This window comes from Schistocerca gregaria, chromosome X (genome assembly GCF_023897955.1).
Source record: "Schistocerca gregaria isolate iqSchGreg1 chromosome X, iqSchGreg1.2, whole genome shotgun sequence".
NCBI classification, from domain to species: Eukaryota; Metazoa; Arthropoda; class Insecta; order Orthoptera; family Acrididae; genus Schistocerca; species Schistocerca gregaria.
In genome coordinates, this window is record NC_064931.1 from 298,757,789 (window position 1) to 298,778,764 (window position 20,976).

The 20,976-nt window shown below is 41.2% G+C and overlaps 1 protein-coding gene across 2 annotated transcripts in view; it reads left to right on the forward strand.

Moving 5' to 3' along the window:
* Window positions 1-20,484, forward strand: part of LOC126299018 (uncharacterized) — a 632,090-nt gene extending 611,606 nt beyond the window's left edge. For both annotated transcript variants that reach the window (XM_049990655.1, XM_049990654.1), the window contains exon 8: window positions 13,682-20,484. In XM_049990655.1, coding sequence (XP_049846612.1) covers window positions 13,682-14,040 — 359 coding nt within the window. In that variant the 3' untranslated portion in view covers window positions 14,041-20,484. The remainder of the gene's footprint in view (window positions 1-13,681) is intronic.
* Window positions 20,485-20,976: the final 492 nt, after the last annotated feature.

A 20,976-nucleotide genomic window follows, 5' to 3' on the forward strand; every position in this document is an offset into this window, starting at 1 on the left:
TGGTAGGACACGTTCTGAGGCATCAAGGGATAATTACGGAAGTGAATAGGGTAAAAATCGTAGAGGGAGACCAAGGGATGAACACACTAAACAGATTCAGAAGGATGTAGATTTGCCGTAGTTACTCGAAAATGGAGAAGCTTGCACAGGATAGAGTAGCATGGAGAACTGCATCAAACCAGTCTCTGGACTGAAGACCGCAACGACATTCCATTATCCTTGTTTTACTTTTATTGATGTTCATCTTCTAAGTCCTTTTCAAGACGTTTATTCCGTTCAATTGCTCTTCTAAGTCATTTGATGACTCTGACAGAATTACGTTTTTGGCAAATCACGAAATTTTTATTTAATCTCCGTGAACTTTGATCCCCTTTCTTAATTATTTCTTGATTTCCTTCACCACTTGATCATTATGGAGACTGAACAACACTGGGGACAGACAACAATCCTGTCTCACTTCTTTCTCAACCGATTCCGTTTCATGTCCTTCGACTCTTATAACTACAGCCTGGTTTCTGTACAATAACTATATAAACTTTTACTCCTCGTGTTTTCTCCCTGTTACCTTCAAAATTGTCCATCTCCATAGTTGAGTGATCAGCTAGGCTTACTGGTGCAATGGGGACCTGAGTTCGATTCCTGGTAGTGCCAGAAATTTTTCCTAGGAGTGTTACGGAGTGTAGTCAGCCTTCTGAGGTCAACTGGGGAGTTACTTATAGCGGTTGCAAGGTCAAGAAACCTGAGACGACCAGAAGAGCGGCGTGCTGACAACATGCCCCTCCATGTCCCATGCAATATGGCCTTTGACAGACGATGACATAGTGGTCGATAGGGACCGACTGGCGGATCTAAGCCCAGAACGCGGAATTTACCTTTTTCTTACCTTGAGAAGTGTAAATAATACATTCCACTTAACATTATCGAACGTCTAAATCTACAAATGCAGTAAATGTATATTTGCTTTTCTTCAAATTATGATAATATAAGTCATGAATTCAGTATTCCTCGCCTGTTGCTACATTTCTCTGGAGCCCAAGTTGATCATCAACGTGGTTAGCTTGTGTCAATATATCCATGCGTCTGAAAATAATTCGTGTCAGTATTTTGCAAAGAAGACTAATTAAACTCATATTTATGTAATGTTTACACCTGTCATTACTTGACGTATTTGGAATTATTACATTCTTCGTGATTTTTGACAGTATCTCGTCCGTCTCTCATGCCTGGCATATCAGCTGAAATGGTTTAGTCATAGTATGTTCTTCTAAGTATCTGAATACTTCTAAGGGAATGTCGTCTACGCTAGATTCCCTGTTTCGGCTTAGAAGTCAGAAAAGAAAATACTACGGAAGGAGGTTGCACAGGGTTAGCGTATCAGCATGCACTATCATTAGAAATGTATATCAAGGGGCAGAAGAAGCTAAGTCTACCATAGTGACTGAAGATCTAATAATTCCAAGAAATCTGTAGCTATCAACATTTTCTCTGGCTTGTGAGTATTCATTCTGATCAGGAAACTGAGTGGGATATAGTTGTATGGTCCTATTGTAGGTAGACACTAACTTTGAAATCAAGCCTTAAAAAGTGTATTAAGACTAGTAAAAGTCGACACATACAAATTTGGACATATACCCAGGTATTCATTCCACTTAGCAAGAAAAGCAACTATCGCTAATTAAGGTGATAATTTGATTCAGAGATAGCGCTCATGCTTCGCAAAAAGGAAGCAATGAATCTAAGTAAATATTCACTTCACACGATCCTCTTGGTTGTTAATTTCAGTGAACTCAAGGATTGCCTACATTGAAAAGGGAAATGTGAACGGATCTCAGCCAAAATTCAAACTTAAGCTTAGTATCCTCTGAGAGCACTACTCACTCACCACGCCATCGCCAGAACAGTGTTCTCTCAAGACCTTTCAGACTACCTTGCTTTGCCGCCGTTACCCTCGCATCATTACATTCTGGGGGAGGAGGAGGCAGTGGCGGACCAATCGCAAAAACCGCCAATTATATTCGCCAGGCGTTTGTCCAGTCGGGGGGACGCTAAAAAAGGTTGAGGTCGTTCTTCAGCACACGCGCCAGTTTAACGGACAAAATTTTCAACGGAGTTCGGTGGAAAATTTCCACGACTTCACTCAATGACTTGCTTGACGAAACGTGAACGTTGAGAAAAGGCGAGCCATCTGTTGTCCTCAGCCACATCAGTCTACAGGCCACGCACGAACAAGATTCAACGGAAAGTCCCTAAAACTCTACAGAGAGAAGTAAGAAAAGCTATCCTGATCACTACTGGAACATACGCAGATTCAGTTAGCCGCACAATCACACAGTGCAGAGCTTATTCAAGGTGGGGATTACGGAAAACAGGTTGCTGATATCACACACACACACACACACAAAAGGGTCTCTAAGCAGTCCTTCTCCCAGCATATAAATATAATAATAAAAAATAGCAGAAGACCAGTCTGTAAGACTAATTCCGAGAAGATGACAGTTACACGAAAAGTGTCTAAAACAGGCCCTTTTCACAACAACCCGAAAAGATAGTCTCAGGGAGTAGAAGAAAGAGTGAGTTACAGAAAAATGAGTAAGAAAGAATAACGAAGAACCAGTCCTGTCGATCCACTGGCTGCATTACTAGATTTCCATCGCAGCACTCAATAATTGCCTGTCTTTTCAGTTCGTATCCATCATGCTATAAAGCTACCGTGTTCTAGATATATTTTTTGCTTCACACTTGTCAGCCTGAACCACTTGTCAGACATATTTCCAGCCGACTGGGGCGGTTGAAATAATCAAAAAGCAAGAGACTTTCAGCAGTGTTACGAGTAGATAGTCGTGGTTCAACGTTTGTCGACCTCCTGACGTACGACTAACGAATGAAATAAGATTGTGATTCAACGTCCTGTTGTCGACAAGTTGATTAGAGAGGAAGCTAAGCTCTGATTGAGGAAGGATGGGTAGGACATCTGCTATGTCCTTTTCAAAGGAACCTTGCCTTCAGCAATTTAGGGAAACCACGGGAAACCTAAATGAATGGCCTTAAAATCTACTATCCTCCAGAATCCGATTCCAATATCTTATTACTGCGTCACCTCGCTCTTTGCGCTTAAATGGAGTAAATATAAAAAAAATCAATTCTTGCTTTATTCGTTTCCGTCCATTTAAGCGAGATTTCAGCGTTGAAGCTAGTTAAACACCCATGAAAGATGGCTACTTGTGAGGTGTGAGAAGAGCGATCTTGGAATAATGTTTATAATAAATTACAACCAGTTAGGTAAGTTATAAATCCTAACACCACGCAGTCTAACATTTTTGTAATAAGTATAATTCGCGGTCATGGAATCAGAAATACCACTATCAAACACACATTTTCAAATCATCAGCGTCAATATTGACAACAAAGTTCCCTGTAAATCAAACGTTAGCATAAATTAACCTGTTTAAAAACCTACCTAGGTTCGGTATGTGTGAAGCATTCACCATGTGTCAACTTTTATTAAATATGATCATCAGCTATCAGTATGAGCATAATGAATATTACAATAATTACCACGCTATAACAGTTACGAAATTTTTCGGTATTAAGGATGGACACTAGAGGCTACATGTTAAGTTCTGAGCAATAAAATTGTCGACTCTTCCTTTATACTGATTGATTTTTGTAGTTTTTCGTGAAATATCTTGCCGCCACGCTGTCAAGAGGTTCTGATCGATACGGGTTGTTTTCGGTGTCTCTAGGCTGTGCGTTTCTGTTAATGAAACAAACATATAAGATATCATTACCTTGGTTATGGCTGTGAAAGTGGCTCTTACAGGAGTCACACTAGCGTAGTTGGACAAGAACTCACCAAAGGAACCCACTGCTTCCTTATTAAAAGGATCATTTTCTGTTTGACTCGAAGTTAGAAAAAATCAGAACTCACCTCTATCCAAATAAGATGTAGCCATCTGCCTCACTGGCCGATGCCACTGACGAAGTGGACCTTCGGCGTGGCTAGTATCCGAATTTTGTGATCTGCGAGTGCTGCAGCTCAGGCCCCCACACGCTATTATAAAATAAAAGTAAGCTATTTTGGATTTGAAAATTTTACAGATTAAAACTGTGTGCTGGGACAGCTCTCGAACCTCGAATTTTTCTTTCCATGGAAGTGTTATTGAATGGGCTCTCCAGGTGGGACTCAGAACACGCTTTCAGTGGTTCAAATCTGTCAGTACGTCTCGTCCGCACACTAGGCCCGCTCCAGATGACAGTTTTCCTCTGTCTGGATATATCCTAACTTAGTACGGAGTCAAATATTCATTTCGGAATAGATTTTCTTGAGCCGTTAGAAACTCCTTGATGTAGCAAATTAAAATTCTTGGATTAGGTACAATACCCATCCTAAAAAGCAACCTTTAGAGCGTCGTGGTTGTGATGACGTGATAAACTGGTAGATAAATCTACGTCTGTATTTTGCAAGCCACCTTACGTAGAAAGGACCGGGGAGGGAGTGTGCAGGGTTTTTTAAGTTGATGATTAACAGGCGAACGAAGGACATTAGAAATTCCAGAGATACGTGACATATTTATAAAGGTGGAAGTCACTTATAGCGAAGAAAACGGTTGTACTAGCCTGGAATCGAGCCCCTAATCTTTGGTTTACCATCTCTGAATCATCAGACCAAACATTAAAGAAAGATTAGATGAGAAACTGACCTTTTTTTATCAGAGAAACAATAATTTCAGGGAAACTCTCGCTATTAGCACATGTCGGTCTCCTGCTTGCCGATAAAGGCAAAAGGGGAATTTAGTAGAGGCTGCGTACGGGAGAGAAAAGAAGGGAATATAGTGTGGCCACAGTAGGCAAAGTATTACTTACAAATTTAAATAATGGTAAGAATGTGTCACGAGATTACAATGCAATCTTCTAATGTGATACCTTTATTCTACATACAAAAAATCATTAAAAAAATTATTTGTTTGTATAGATTCAAAGTTTACAGCAGTTTTGTACATTATTTCTTTTTCTACTCTGGAACTACGAACCACGACAAAATCACGAATACATTAAATGGAGCACAATTTCTTTCAGGTACAAAACAGTTTAATTTTGTAACAGTAACAACTGCAATGTTGTTATACGTTTTTAACAACTCTTATACAATGAGGTGACGAAAGTCAAGGGGGAGCGATATTCACACATACAGATGGCGTTACTATCGTTTACACTAGGTATAAAACGGCAGTGCATTAGCGGAGCTATCATTCTCACTCAGATGATTCATGTGAAAATGTGTCCGAAGTCGATTATGGCCGCACGACGGGAATTAACAGACTAGTGAACGCGGAATGGCGGTTGGAGCTAGATGCATGAGACATTTCATTTCGGAAATCGTTAGGAAATTCGATATTGCGAGAGCCACAGTGTCAAGAGTATGCCGCGAATACCAAACTTCAGGCATTACCTCTCACGAAGGAGAACGCAGTGATGGACGGCCTTCACTTAACGAGCGAGAGCAGCGGTGTCTGCGTACAGTTGTCAGCGCTAACAGACAGCAAAAACTGCGTGAAGTAACCGCATAAATGAATGTGGGACGTACGACGAACATATCCATTAGGACAGCGCGGCGAAATTCGTTAATAGGCTATGGCAGCAGATGACCGACGCAGTGCTAACAGCACGACATCGCTTGCAGCGCCTCTCATGGGCTCGGGACCATATCGGTTGGACTCTAGATGACTGGAAAACCGTAGCCTTGTCAGATGAGTCCCGGTTTCAGTTGGTAAGAGGTTGCTAAGGATTCGAGTATGGCACAGACCCCACGAAGCCATGGACCGAAGTTGTCAACAAGGAACTCGGCAAGCTGGTAGTGGCACCATAGTGGTGAGGTCTGTGGTTACATGGAATGGACTGGGTCCTCTGGTACAGGTGAGCTGATCATTAACTGGAAATGGTTTTGTTCAGTTACCTGGATACCATTTGCAGCCATTCATGGACATCATGCTCCCAACCACCGAAGGATTTTTTATGTATGACAATGCGTCATTTCACTGGGTGACAACTGTTCGCGATTGATTTGAAGCGCATTTTGGACAGTTCGAGAGAAGGATTTGCCCACCCAGATTGCCCAACAGGAGAGTTGGGTTCGACAGTTCAGTTCGTGCTCAAAATGCTTCCCCGGAAACACTTTGCAATTATGGACGGCTACATCCCATGAATTTTGTCACCTCGTAGAACGCACGATTATTTCTCGTATTTACAGTGTGGCAATAATACGACACTAAGATTCCTGTTAGCACGGAAAAATAATTTTCACGAAGTTTCGCTAATTCAACGAAACGTACATAAATGCTTAGTACAGGACAATGAAAGCCACCTTATTTCAACTGTTAAATATTGGTGTTAATTTTCAATCTCTCCGCAAGGTCAGAGATAATCTTAAGAAATTATTTCGCCAATTGTGGCGCAACTGAATTGACTGTGGCCAAACGCCAAACAACAGAGGAACATCTGAAATTCTTGCAGAGCATCTCGAAGTGCCGCCAATTCGTAGCACCCTAGAGTCGAACTACCCTGGGAAAATGTCTAGACATTAAACGGAGATGATGACGTCCATTGAATGAAGGCACTTACAGGACGACAATTATTGAACTATATGAAAAGAAACATAAATTAGTTACAAACTACGGCGTGCCACACTTTATTGAACATGTAAACGTTGCTACAGATATTTGGATTTGGCGATGATGTGGCACAGACGAACAGCGAAATTCTGCATGACCCGCTGAAGCGTTGGAATATCGATGCTGTCGAGGACCTCCTGAATGGCTGTTTTCAGCTCAGTAATGGTGTTGGGGTTATTGAGGTACACCTTGTCTTTAATAAAGCCCCACAAAAAGGAGTCGCATTTGTTCGGATCCGAAGAATATGGCGGCCAATCGAGGCCCATGCCAGTGGTCTCAACCAGAATGCGGTCCGCAAAGTGCTCCTCCAGGATGTAGAATGCTCTCCTGCTTCGATTGGGTCGAGCTCCGTCTTCCAAGAACCACATCTTTTTGTAATCAGGGTCACTTTGGATAATGGGGATGAAATCATCTTCCAAAACCTTCAAGTACCATTCGGTAGTCACCGCGCCATCAAGGAATATCGCACAGATTATTCTGTGTCTAGACAATACACACCACATCGTCACCCGTCGAGGGTGAAGAGGCTTCTCGATCTGCGAAATGTGGATTCTCAGTCGCCAAATGCGCCAGTTTTACTTACTGACGAACCCATCCAAATGAAAGTGGACTTCGTCACTAAACCAAACCATACATGTGCATATTAATTCTCATCAAGCTCCGCGACCAGCCGTGCAGTTTGATCTCTCAACGCAAACCGTTCAGAAGTTATAACGATTTTATTTCTTATAGTTCAATAATTGTCACTCTGAAGTAGAACGTAATCCCTCTTAGAAGAAGAGCTTTAGTAAAAGCATCTGACTACTTACAGTGTCAGATACAAAAAGGCTCAGCATCAGCTTTATTATTCTTCATATTCTGAAACATGTCACCCGTTGAGGGTTCGTACCATTCATTCCAAAGAAAACTTGATCAAATTCCTGCTCTACATTCAAAATCTGTCCACGATGTTTCATGGAGGAAAAATACAGTTTAATTTTGTAACGATTTGCTTTCCAACTGTGGACGCTAGATTGGAGGCTTTTGACGTTTCCTTCCAGGTAGGGCTCCATCAAGGATTGAAAATTAAATATCTCCAGTACCTTCGGTTGGACCCGAATATAAAATACATTTCCTGAACAAGGCTGCAGTGTGCTTGTGATCAGCAAGAACGAGCGGAACGTGCCCGAAACAGTCGATAAGCCACTATGGTTAACGTAGTAACAGATTTTATTGCAAGGTCTGCTCGACATGTATCAGAACGGAAAAGGAGGCATTTGTTCCCGTCTCCAGACACGTCTTCGCTGGTCATCGGGGCCCATTTCCAAGTGGGACTCATCACTGAAGGCAATTCTACTCAAGTCAAAGCCGATGAGATCCCATGCCGGAGACGTGTCTCGAGGGGTCCTGGACAGCAGTGAGATATCAACCTGACTGTACCCCATCATAGAGCTCGACAACTACGAGCGATGGTCTGGCGTGCCATTTATTTTGACAGCAGGACCCCTCTGATGCTCTTCCACTGTAAATTTGTGGCAAGTTCCTATGGCACCAAACTGCCGAGGTCATCGGTCCCTAGGCTTACACACTGCTTAATCTAATTTAAACTAACTTACACTAAGGACAACACACACACCCATGCCCGAGGGAGGACTCGAACCCCCGACGGAGGGAGCAGCACGAACAATGGTAAGGCGCCCTAGACCGCGCGGCACGTCCCGCTTTGTGGTCATTCATGGCAACCCACCCTGAGCTTACATTTCAGCAAGATAATGCCAGCCCGCACGCTGTGAGAGTTTCTACTACCTGTCTTCGCGCTTGCTACTTTGGTCTGCAAGATCGCCGTGTCCCTCCCCAATTGAGAACGTTTGGAGCGTTATGGGCACAGTCTGCCAACCAGCTTGGGATTTTGACTATCTAACGCTCCAATTGGAAAGAATTTGAAGCGATATCCCTCAGGAGAACATTCAACAACTTTATCAGTCAATGCCTAGTCAAATAACTGCTTATATAAGGGCCCAAGAGGGACCAACACGCTATTGACTTGTTCAGTTTGTGAAGCTCTTTCTTGAGTAAATCATTCAGTTTTTGTGAAATTGTAATAATTTGTTTGTCTGTATATGTATATTACGTCTACCAATTTCCACCCCATGCCGATAGTCCTCTCATTGTGCATCGTTTTTGTCTTAGAATATATTTGGTAAAATATGTTACAGTTCCTTCCATTTCATTTACTAGGGGAGTTAGTGCTTATATTCTTCTGTGTGTAGCTACAAATGTAGAACTGTGTGGTGTGTTTCTTGTTAAAACGACGTGTTGCCATGAAAATGTTTTTCTGTGGTTTTGTGAAAAAGATTCTGCATCTTATAAACTAATGAGAAAAAAATGGTTCAAATGGCTCTGAGCACTATGGGACTCAACTGCTGTGGTCATTAGTCCCCTAGAACTTAGAACTACTTAAACCTAACTAACCTAAGGACATCACACACATCCATGCCCGAGGCAGGATTCGAACCTGCGACCGTAGCAGTCGCACGGTTCCGGACTGCGCGCCTAGAAAACTAATGAGACTCGTGTGAGAAAATCCATAGTACAGCTGCTTGTAGTTGGGTGATTCCTGCAACAGCGACCAAGACGCAGCGAGAGGTTGAAAATATGACAATTACTTTAAAATTTCAACTATGACCGGGTCGTCAGGAATGTGAGGACTTCAATAAAACGCACACTGAAGTTTATTACATCTACAGTACCCAAACGGTTAGAAAATCCTTAGCATAGCATTGCAAAAGTCAGCACGTGTAATACGCTACTGGTTTTAACACACGACTAATAGTAATTGTAGCTACAAAACTCTTACTACTGTAAGGGGGCTATAGCTTTGTCTTCTAAGCTTAGCGGAAAAGAAACGAGTTTCAGCACCGCTACTACCTACCGGGACGGCATGCCATTCACATTTTTCAGCCCAATAAGCCTACATGAGATAATAAAGTCACCCAGTCTCCGCTAGCTCTGAACCGTAACATGTTTGCCAAGGAAGTAGGAAAGAATCCTGGCCAGACTGGATGTACTGCTGTAAGTGGCAGTCAATCACAGTGCGACCATACCGGCAACATGTCTTCTTTTTCTGTCATGTTACAGTATTTGCCGAGGTTAAATTAAGATTTTATTGCTTCAGTCAGACTTGTCTGTATCGTAAGCTACTATATCTCTCCTTTTAATGTCAGTTTTAATATTAGTTTATTACTCTGATTATGAGGGCAAGGTACAAAGTAATGCCTCCGAACTTTTGGTGTGAAAACTATTAAAGCATTTTAAATAAAACCAACGTTATTAACATTATACATATTTATTCCACATGTATACATATTTGCAGCTCTCTGTCGCTAGAGGGCCTCGAATTGTAGCGAGTAACTTGGCAGTATGTAACGTAATTATGTTGGTGTATGAGAAAAAGCGTGCTGTAATAGAGTTTCGAATTCCAAGAGTTCGTCCATACATGAAGCACCCTCTTCTTCAGCATGACAATGTCAGACCACACACGATTGATGCGACATTTGCAACTATCCAACGCCATCAGTAAACTGTTATTGGTCATCCTCCATTCAGTCTCGACTTGGTCCTATCGGATTTTCTTCTGTTTCCAAAAAATAAAGGACACCTTCGAGTACTTCACTTTGACTGTGATGAAGCAGTGCAAGCAGAGGCGAGGTTGTGACTCCGTCAAAAAAGCCAACATTCTATCTACAGTGATGGTATCAACAAATAAGGGTTTTCTCATTAAAACTTCGGAGGAATTGCTTTTCAGCACGCCCTTGGTTCTGTGAGTTGGTGAGACAGTATTTGGTGGGCAGCCGTAGTTGTCCTTGCTATTTGTGGACACCTACCAGAGCATGTTGTGGCCTAGAGGGCGGTGATTTCCGAGAATTTGTAGTGTGCTTGATCTACCGGTATTATCACTAGGAACTCGGGGCACCCGCCCTGCGCAGCACAGAAAGCCAAACGCAGAGATAAAAATTGCCTAACTTCTTGAAGTTATTGCAATAGCTGGATGGGAGTACTGATCGTTACAATGTACGTCTACTGGTTGCTGTGGTGGCTGACTATCTGTCCGCACGTTTGTATCACTTTTCTGCACTCTTTCAAGCTCATTTCGCTTTTCACAATGTTTTTAAAGTGAGTCTGACACAGCACAGGACACTGGTTCCTAATATATCGCTGTGTATCTCCTCTATATGCAATACTAGAATGCCAGTTTTTCACAATGTATCACAATATGTACACAAGATTGACTCCATATAAACAATAGTTGCTCTGAAAATGTTTTGTAACTCAGAGATGTTATACGTTGACAGAGATGCTTCACTTAGTTTTCACCTGCTTGACTTGGGAGATAGCAATGTAGCAATACGTAGCATATGGTATAATTTGACATTTTTACTTAACTGTGAGCTAATATAGAAACTGGTACGCTTAAAATGAGATACAGTGATGACAGGTTGGTATAACTTAAAACAAAATACTCGAAACATTTTTGCATATGATGGTGGGCAGGTGTTCTATTGGTGTGTTGGCATAAACAAAGATATTCCTATAAATTAATAGTTGTTGGATTATATATTCACTAAACTCTCTCTAAATACGATCATATACGAGTATGGTATACTGGGTAGTTACGAATATTAGATGATGAGGTAGGTGAAGTTGCTGAGAAACGTTCTGCTCTTAAATTATCTGTTCCCCCTTTCCTGTTCTGTTCGAGAATGACTTATGGAAAAAATCATTGTCGCTAAGCTTCTGAATCAACTCTACTTTCTCTGTTTTTCTCATTGTCGCCATTTTGCGAGACGTGTGTGGGAGAAAGTAATGTGTTGGCCGACTCTTTCCAGAACGAACTCTTGCGAAATGGCAATAGTAAATCTGTGCGTGGTGCACAACGCTTCTTCTGTGGCATCTGCCACTGGAGTTTGTTAAGCATCTCCTTAATGCTCTCTCGACGATTAAAGGATCCCGTGACGAAACGTGCCGCTCTTAGTTGGATCTGTTCTATCTCTTCAATGAATCCAACCTGGCAAAGATCTCAAACTGGTGACCAATACTCAACAATCGGCCAAATAAATGTTTTGTAAGGCACGTCTTTCGTGTACGAAATACATTGCCTAAAGACACTTGCAAAGAATCTGTCAGGTGTCTGCTTTTCCTACTGTTTGTTTCATGTGGTCATTTCACTTTACATCACTTCGAGTGGTTTCTCCTAGATATGATTGCCACGATCGCCAATGGGGAAGATGGGGCAGCTGCTACGTAGACAGGTCTTGTATCCCATGAATGTGATCCGCTGTGGTGACGGCTTCGGGCATAGTTTATTTGTCTCACGGAACCCTTGAAATATCCACTATTTTTCGGTTTACAGAAAAATAATAAACTGCAGATGGAAACCTGTGTCCGAAACTGTCATCCACCGATGCAGCGAGCATTCCGTTCGTAGGAGACAAAGCCTATGTACAGAGCGGCTAGCTCCATCTTCTCCACTGGCAATCGTGACAATCAGTCGAGTTCACTGGATAACAAATAACATTGCTAGACGTTCCACCTTTTGCTGCCGGCGCCTATAACTTAGACGCTCTGCATTAGCGTTGGCTGACGTTACCTGACACGGGCTCCTATCCTCAATTTGTCCCTCACGACACTGCTACAAACCCTCTAAGTTTGTCCGTGTTGTTTTGTAACACCCTGAGTATACAGGATTATTCATAAATAGCTACAGAGTTCAGAAGACGACTCTGCGATAACTACAAGACATATATAGAAGGGACACATATCAGTGGATAGAGCATCTATCCAAGTTTCGGTGTCCCGGCGGAGGTTCGAGTCCTCCCTCGGGCATGGGTGTGTGTGTTTGTCCTTAGGATAATTTAGGTTAAGTAGTGTCTAAGTTTAGGGACTGGTGACCTTAGCAGTTAAGTCCCATAAAATTTCACACACATTTGAACATTTGAACAAGTTTCGGTTCGTAATACGCTCCACGCAGTCGTCGCACAGCAGCCACCAGGGGGTCGTGTGCGTCAGAACATGTAGATAAATTATGTTTTCCATATAGACACATCGAATTAGTTCACACCTGCAGATACACAACCAAATCAACGTATTTGCAAAAGGGGCTGCTGTCCTTGCGTTATCAGAGGCATTTGGAGCAGCAGCTTCAGTGAACTGCGGACGTGTATTGACGTTTGTGCATGACAAGCGGTATCCATATTGAGCACCTGTAATGTCAATTAAGAACTTGGAGAGATGATCTATCCACTGATACGTATCTAATTACTGTACATCTTGTGGTTTTAGCGCAGTCGTCTTCCGAAATTCTGGAGGTACTTACAGTTGGGTACAGTTTCATACCTAGTGGTAAGGAGAGGATGGCTGGGAAGTGGTGCCGCAGTTGTTGTCGTGGGAAAGCTGGACAGGAGCAGAAATGATTAGCAAACAAAAAACAGAAGATTTACCTAACTTTTATTTCTCCAAATGTAGGAAGACTGTATATAAATACTGCAACAAGAAACAGAGCCCAGCTCATCAATGTCAAAGGGGAAGAGTTTCGCTGTACTAAGCACGAACTGTGGTGTCGACTAGACCGCGCCTGTGTAGTGTCACGTGGTTATGTGGTACTGAGCCCGGGTGGGCTAAGCAGCTACTGCCGGCTGTCCTATAGCGCAGTGGCAGAGTGCCCTCACTGCTGGAGGGGTGGCTTAATGGCTGCGCACCATCGGGCCCGCCCGATCGCGCGCGACCGCTGCCGGCATTGAACAGAAACTTGCAATTCTGATACCAATGTATCGCTATGTAATACAACAGCCACAAATAATCCTGTTTTGTAAACAGTAACACTCCTGTGACTAGTCTTTGCGGTGCTATTGAAATCACTTGTGTATCTGTGGAATCTGTTCATTTGAGAGGATATGATGAGTTGTGGCACAAAATTTCTTTTCTGACCACGTGTTCGTTATAGACAGTTGAGTTGAGGGCTGTGATGTTTGTTACAGGGAGCAGCCACGTGCCGTCGACGTGGACGGCGCAGTTCCCGGCCAGCACGCACAGCCCCAGCCCGTTCCACCGGCAGACGCCCGGCCAGAGCTGGCCGCCGCTGCCCAGCAGCCAGCCGCCGCCCCCCGCCGACTGGCCGGCGTCGCCCGCGGTGGCAGCGGCGGCCGAGGCGGCGCCCACGGCGTGGCTGCCCAGCGCCAGCACGGCGAGCGCGCCGCACCAGCTGGGCCTGGAGCACGCCGCCGTCGGCGCGGGCTTCGGCTTCGGCGGCCAGCCCGACAACGGCGCCGCCGAGCCCACACCGGCTGCCGCAGCCGCCTCGGCACTGCTCGCCGCCGCCCTAGTGCTCCGCTTATAAGCAAACTGGTCTCAGCTCCTGCGGACCTCACTCTCCAGGGGCGTCGTGTACATGTGAAATATGTCTAGATCCACCAGACTGTACTCTCACATCTGTCATTCAGTTCTCTTCTTCGGCGATATTTTTCGATTAGCCTCTACAAATGTGGGACAACTATTTGTCATATCATTTGCGACATGTCGAAACTGTATATCACACGAGTAGGTGAACGCAAGTACTTGACATCCGCCGACATTTCTCTTCTGACTGAGGCGCACAAGCCAACAGCGAAGGAGTAAAAGCTTCAACTTCTCGTTAGTTCTTCTTAATTCCGACAGCTTTCTACTGCTGTTGTATTTGCCTAGTACTCCTAGGAATATCATTGATACAACGCAAAATCGATTAATGGTAAAACACCTCTATTCCAACCGACGTAGCTGAAGCCCCCTCCACGATCATGCGGGACAGGTCTCAAAAAGGAATGTACTCAACACCCCGCAAACTCACGAAGAGCAAAATTCTATAATTCTTCTCAGACTCCAAAGAGCCTCTCACAATATCCTATATAGAGGGAATGTGACCAATACGGTGTGACTTCCACAGAGACAAAATTAATGCCATTCTGCCGGCGCTACCGAAAACTGCTTCCACGATCCTCTAGGATCAACATCGTATAAACTCCTCCAAGAGTAAAATTTCGCCAATCTTCCTAGACTCCAAAGAACCTTTCCTGCGACCCTGTAAGGTTAGTGCCTTAGGAATATAGCGCCTTAGTAATCTAATCAACACAGAGTAAATTCCACAAAGAGTTTAAAAAAATCGTTGTTAAGCTACAGCCATGATTCAGTGGTATCCAACTCACAGCCATATATATTCTCCCTGGAGTCCTACTTCAACAGCATCGCGAGAGAGCCGCTTTGAGGTTTCGAAGGAATGTAAGTGAGCCCGTGGCATGTTTATCCCATTAATCACTTTTGAGACACGACCAGGGGCTCAATCTAAAGTTTGCTGCTCACAAAACGCAGATGTCCAGATTCGACTCTCGGCCTGTCCCCGCCAAAGTTTTAACCTGTCACAAATGATATCTTGAGTGTAATACAATTTCATTTTTTCTGATGAACGCCAGTCACAGAGAAATTTATACAATCACATTCATATAAAAAGGCCCATTTGCCAGGTCACTTACAAATCAGTATTCGCTAATGTTCTCCTTTTAATTTTCAAGATGAACTTGCATAACAGACCGACTTGCTTGTGGTTGACAGTAAATTGAACAATAGAACGGCCTAGCGAACTTGTTTCAAGTTTTGTACCGTATGATTCTCACTCAAGTCTTTATACTTTAACTAACCAACACATATGTAAAGAAGAACTGAAAAATCGCTTCCTCATTAAGGACAGTATTCATTGTGTAAGACGAAAGTTAGTGCGCCATTTAGTTAATTACTTGCTTCGTTAGCTATTTACTTAAATTTTCCATAAATTATTTACACGCCATATCAGACTGATGTGGAATGAGACGGCTTAAATGCTATTCTAGAATTAATTTTGAAGTCTGTTAAAAAGAAGGCGCCCATTTACACCATAATACAAGTTTAGCAATAGCAAATACGTATGCTATTCTTTTGTACTGTACATATTACTAAACATATAATCATCTATTCAACTGAGGGAATTGCCAGGAAAACACATATTTTCAATTTATTTTAAGAAATAACTTCGGGATCTGTCGTATATTTTACTTCGACAGACAGGTGATCACAAATCTTTGTCGCAACATAATTCATTTTTTTAGTTAAATTCGCTATTCAAGATGATAATCAAGGTCATTTTAAAACAGAGCCATGACGCGCACCTAAAGCGTTTAAATGAACGTAGGTTTCAGAGTATGTTGAAGTCATGGCCACTGAAATTTCTTTCTAATGTTAAATACTGGTTCACTCGTAGCGAGATACTTTCCTTTAAGTTTGGACGTCAAAAACCAGATCGCCCTGCCACCTAAACCCCTACATTGTCATTACCGATTTTTAGTTTCGCTGAAGGTGATTTTCAATAAAATATGTCGCTGACTTATAATGGGATGTGAAGGCTTACTAAGTGGAATACACAGTAGCTTTTAAGACACTGATTCGCATTTTATTGGTCTTGAATGGATTTGAACAAACTGGCATATTACGGCAGAAAAATGTCTTTAGCATTCATAAGATTTTAAGACTTTTTTGTGTTTCAAAAGTTCTAAGCATGTCAGTGTTTGCGTAGGAAGGGGAAATAACCTCTCACCAACGTGTACCTGATGGTTTCTTTATACAAGAAATTACGTATGTTAACCTTCACTGGAAAAATTCATATTTATATCACTGGGGAACAATGGCTCTATCGCCATTTATACAAGAATGATTTCAGGATTACTTTGTGAGGCTGAATCTAAATATGTTTTTGATTTTGATTGATTCCCACTAGCTTTTGAGATAATGCGCATTTTATAGAAATACATAAATAGAACCGAAAGTATAAGACTGAATGAATAGCTTTCGCTATTAAAAAAGTCGTTACAAACTGTATATATGAACCACACAATGGAAATGGAGTCTGGATATGAGATTAGAAATTTCTGTCTGTTTGAATTTCTCCTGTACGAATTACCAGTAGAGACACGTTGCAGATTCTAGCAGATGTATGGTATATCTGTTCCGTCTAACCTTACACCTTTCCTCCGTCACTTTGGCGCCATGATGGAACCTCTCACCTTACCAAAATTTTCATGAAATATTCTTGAGTGGCTGTGGATAAACTGAACTTCATCCTCATCCTAGCTTCCAAATTCTGAGAGTCTGCAAGCATGTTGCACACCAATCCTTCATAGGTGCATATTTTACGGTTGTCGAAGATGTTCCCTACAACAGAGAAAAAACAATGTCATTATTGGTAGTGCAATTTGATCCATGCATGAGTTTGCAAATACGAGCAGTATCGAAGGTTTCCTGCTTATTGCTGAGTCCAGGAAGGGATCGCCAGACATACGTGAAACATTTTCTATTTCTATCCATGGTCTTCACAAATTGTTTCATTAGACCTAGTTTTATGTGTAGTGATGAAATAATTAGTTTCTCTCTGACAACCAAAGGTCAGTTTACGATGTTCACTACACTAGGTGTCATTTGTTCCTTTGTACGCCATTTATCTTTCTCCAATGATCCTATTGTGCGCTCTTATCCCACATGCATATGAAACACGAGTACTTCGTATACCCACTTTGCAGCCAGAGCAAGAATTTTACCATCTTGAGAGCAACTGATGTTAATCATAAATTTTCTGCAAGAGCATCTTTACATTTCCATAAAACTCATAGATCTGTGTTGACTTAGCAATAGAAACAGGTGCATAGCAGTTACCATTTTGTAAGAGCACACATTTCATGCTTTGCCTCCCATCCTCTGGTCCACACTCCGGTAAACTATCTTAATAAGTCGATCAGGAATATTCTTGCAGTGCACGACTTTATCACCTTCACTGAACTGTGGAAGAAGATCTCAAGGGTTCAGATACTTTCTTAGACTGGAGTCTCATGTGAGATCACTGAGTTCTTCCTGGGAGAAACTCTGAGGTACTGAACCTCTTCCTTCCTATTCAAATGCACTGCTACTGACACAGTCCTGTTATTTGGCGTCTGACAGTGGAATCTGTGGGACTATGTTAAACACTGGTACGGAACGTCTGTGTTTTGAGGCACAGATTGCCTTGCTGGCTCCGGATCTGGACACTCCTGCTTACGTTTTCTGTTTCAGTTGAAGCCTTTTCTACATACAACATTAAAGTAACAGTCATCGTGATGATTTCTTGGTTCTCCTATATCATAGCACTGCAGAACAGAAACTTCCAGTTACCCATTTTCTCTCTGTTTTAGACTTTCCACACGACTTTTACAATTGTTATGAGGGAGGGGAGGGGAGGGGGAGGGGATAACTTAGCTTGGTACCCAGAGTGCATTCTGAACTATGCAAGATGTGCTCGCTTGACAAAGTCAGTGATGTCTTACCTGTTAGTGTGGAGAGCGTATTCAACAAAAATATAACAGAAGTCATCAGGATAGTTTAAAGAACCCCTATTCCAGCACAAATGAAGAAAATTTAGGCATCCAAACTACAGTTTTGGGAAGAATTATCCTTACGAAAATAGAAACAAAAAGTGTATAAACCTGAATGGAAATGTAAACGCAGTAGAATCTTAAACACCACGATATTACAGAAAAAAGAAATAAAAAACAACACTAACAATAAAAAGATAGGTCCAGATTTCTTGGTACAGCTGTCTGCAGCGAGGGGAAATTGAAACATAACGCTTTTTGAAGAAAACTGTACGTCTGAAAACTAGAGACGATTAGCAAAAATGAAAGTACGTTATGATTCAGGATCATCGGAACATCCGAAAATCCTTGCAGAATCACCAGGAATATGAAAGAAAAATATTTTTGTACGCAGATGAATTAGCTGAACAAGTATCATCTCTCTTCTGTCTACTGCCACGTATGCCGCACATTTACGAAATTTTCGGTATAAAAGAACTATTAAAAGCAGAACGTTAATGTGCACTTCATAGCAAGTTATTTTCAAAGCAAAATACCCTCTGGTAATACATAAACATAAAGGTCCTGTAACTGCAGAGTCGCTTTAGTCAAGATAAATTAAAATGGTATGTAGTGACATAACTGGTAAATACTCATATCTAACTTACGTGCATACTAACCTGTTAATTTTTAAAAAGAGAATTTTTTTTTGCTTAGTAATAATAGTTAATCACTCTCACTCGATAATTCAGCCCTTTTTTAAAATGTTGGCTGTTATACTTATGAATTTACTAAAGTTTTCGACAAATCGCATTGATGTAATTTTTCATTTTGTGCAATAAATAATTTGTTTTGGTATGTCATTTTAACTTTATTGATTTGTGTCGAACGTGGTTACTGACTAAGTTATCAGATAAAATTGATGTACGCATTGGTGGCAGTGATCCATAACTACTCTTGTAGACAAGTATAGGAAAGAAACATCATTTTGCTCTTATGAATGATATAACGTTTTGTGGGGGTATACCCGAGTAATTTTATGTTTACGAAGTGTAAATATGATAAAAGTCCAGCAGTTGGCTAACTTGTCGTGAGAAGTAAACCGAAGTATCTAACAGCACATGACTGCCTACGAGTTTACATTCGGCCTAAATCCCTACGTGCATCTCCATGTAAGTGATGGAGGTTCACGTATTTGTGTGCCAACCAAGTGGAATACATTTTCGAATTAAATTTTCACGAGATTGCTGATTGGTGACAAAGGAGAAATCTGACAGTGTTCATTTTATTTATAAGAACAAGAAGCATTCGTAGTTCCGTACGTATGTGATCTAGTTTGGGAAAAAATTCTGTATGTGTAAAAAGCAAAAATACCCTAATATACGTCAATTGTGTTAGTTGGCAGTATTGTATGCAAAATTGTAATAGTATCAGATAAACGGAATTATGTGACATAGTCGAGTATTAATATTCACATGCTCTACGTTTTGAAAGAAACTAAATGTTTAAATTTCCTACTTAAGTTACCTGTTTTTCTCGAGACACTGAATGTGTAGTATAAAATGAGTTTTTGTATCTCAAACTATTGAGTGAGCACAAATACAAATGAAATGTTCAGATGTGTTTCACAGAGCAGAATAGCAGAATATCAGTTTGTATTGCAGTGCTATTTTAGCCTAGCTAGAAACAGTGGCTTCTTTCCTTTTCTTTTCAATATAGACCATTTCTAAGGACTTCGTTCGTTTCTATGAAGAAAATCAAAAACTTGCTTCGAATGTCCTGTATTTATTTAGAGGTTTCAGATAGATAAATTTTAATGATGACGATGATGATGCCTAACAGTTATTCCTTACAACTCTTTACAGGAAACGTTCTACTTATAATTGTCAGCTGCTAGATAATTACAGAAATGGAAGGGTTTACGCAGTCTGTACAGTCCAAAACACAGGAGAATAAATGAACCCTTAGTAATATTTCCTTTCTCTTATCAACTGGCATCCATCAGCAGACTAGATTTTACTTAAAACTGTTAAAAATGCGTGAAATTGTTTGTGTAATATTTTTATTTTCTGTGTCGCTACCAGTTGGCTACACTTGTTTTAGTGTTCCATTAGTAACAACGATGTTAGTTACAACTTGTTTTTGGTATATGAAAGGTGTTTTTTATCGAAATTTTTCTAATAAATTAGCTGTAATTATACATTGTTCAGTTTGTGTATTTTCTCTTGTCAGTTGATCTTCTTTCAACAAATCAGTTTAGGTTTAAGTATGATGGAATGATTTCGGCACTGAGATGCCTTTTAGTCTAATCCTGTGTTACTTACAAAATGCCATTTACATAGTGCAGCATCAGTGTATATATTAAACAATGTACGAAATAAACATCATTGTATTGTCAATCATTTTATGACTCTTATTATTAGTTCTGCTAGTTTTCTATCAAAACCGATCACAACTGTTACATTCCCTTGGATACTTCTAGCTGATAAAGGAACTCCACTGGGTATCCCCTGGCACAAATTACTCTTATCTAAGGAATCTGTTTATCGGCTAACACAGTTATCTAATGTTTACATCCAAATAGTTTCTTAAACATACTTTTTAATACTACTAAATCCCGATCGTAAGGCGAACACATTAGCAGCATGCAAATTATCAGTAAAACTGATCAAATTCTTTTGTTAGGAAAGTAACCATCGAACATACTCACTTCTTGTGTTCAGAAATCCGTGAAGGCTTGTGTAACAAGAACTGTACCACCACAGCTACAGCAGTAGTTGTAGTGTATGTATTAAGATGGACAATGCGTTCAGCTATACTCGTCCAGTTGATCAACACTTCTGTTCCTAATTGAAAATATCTCGACAGAAATTTTCGTTTCATTAGCATTCTGA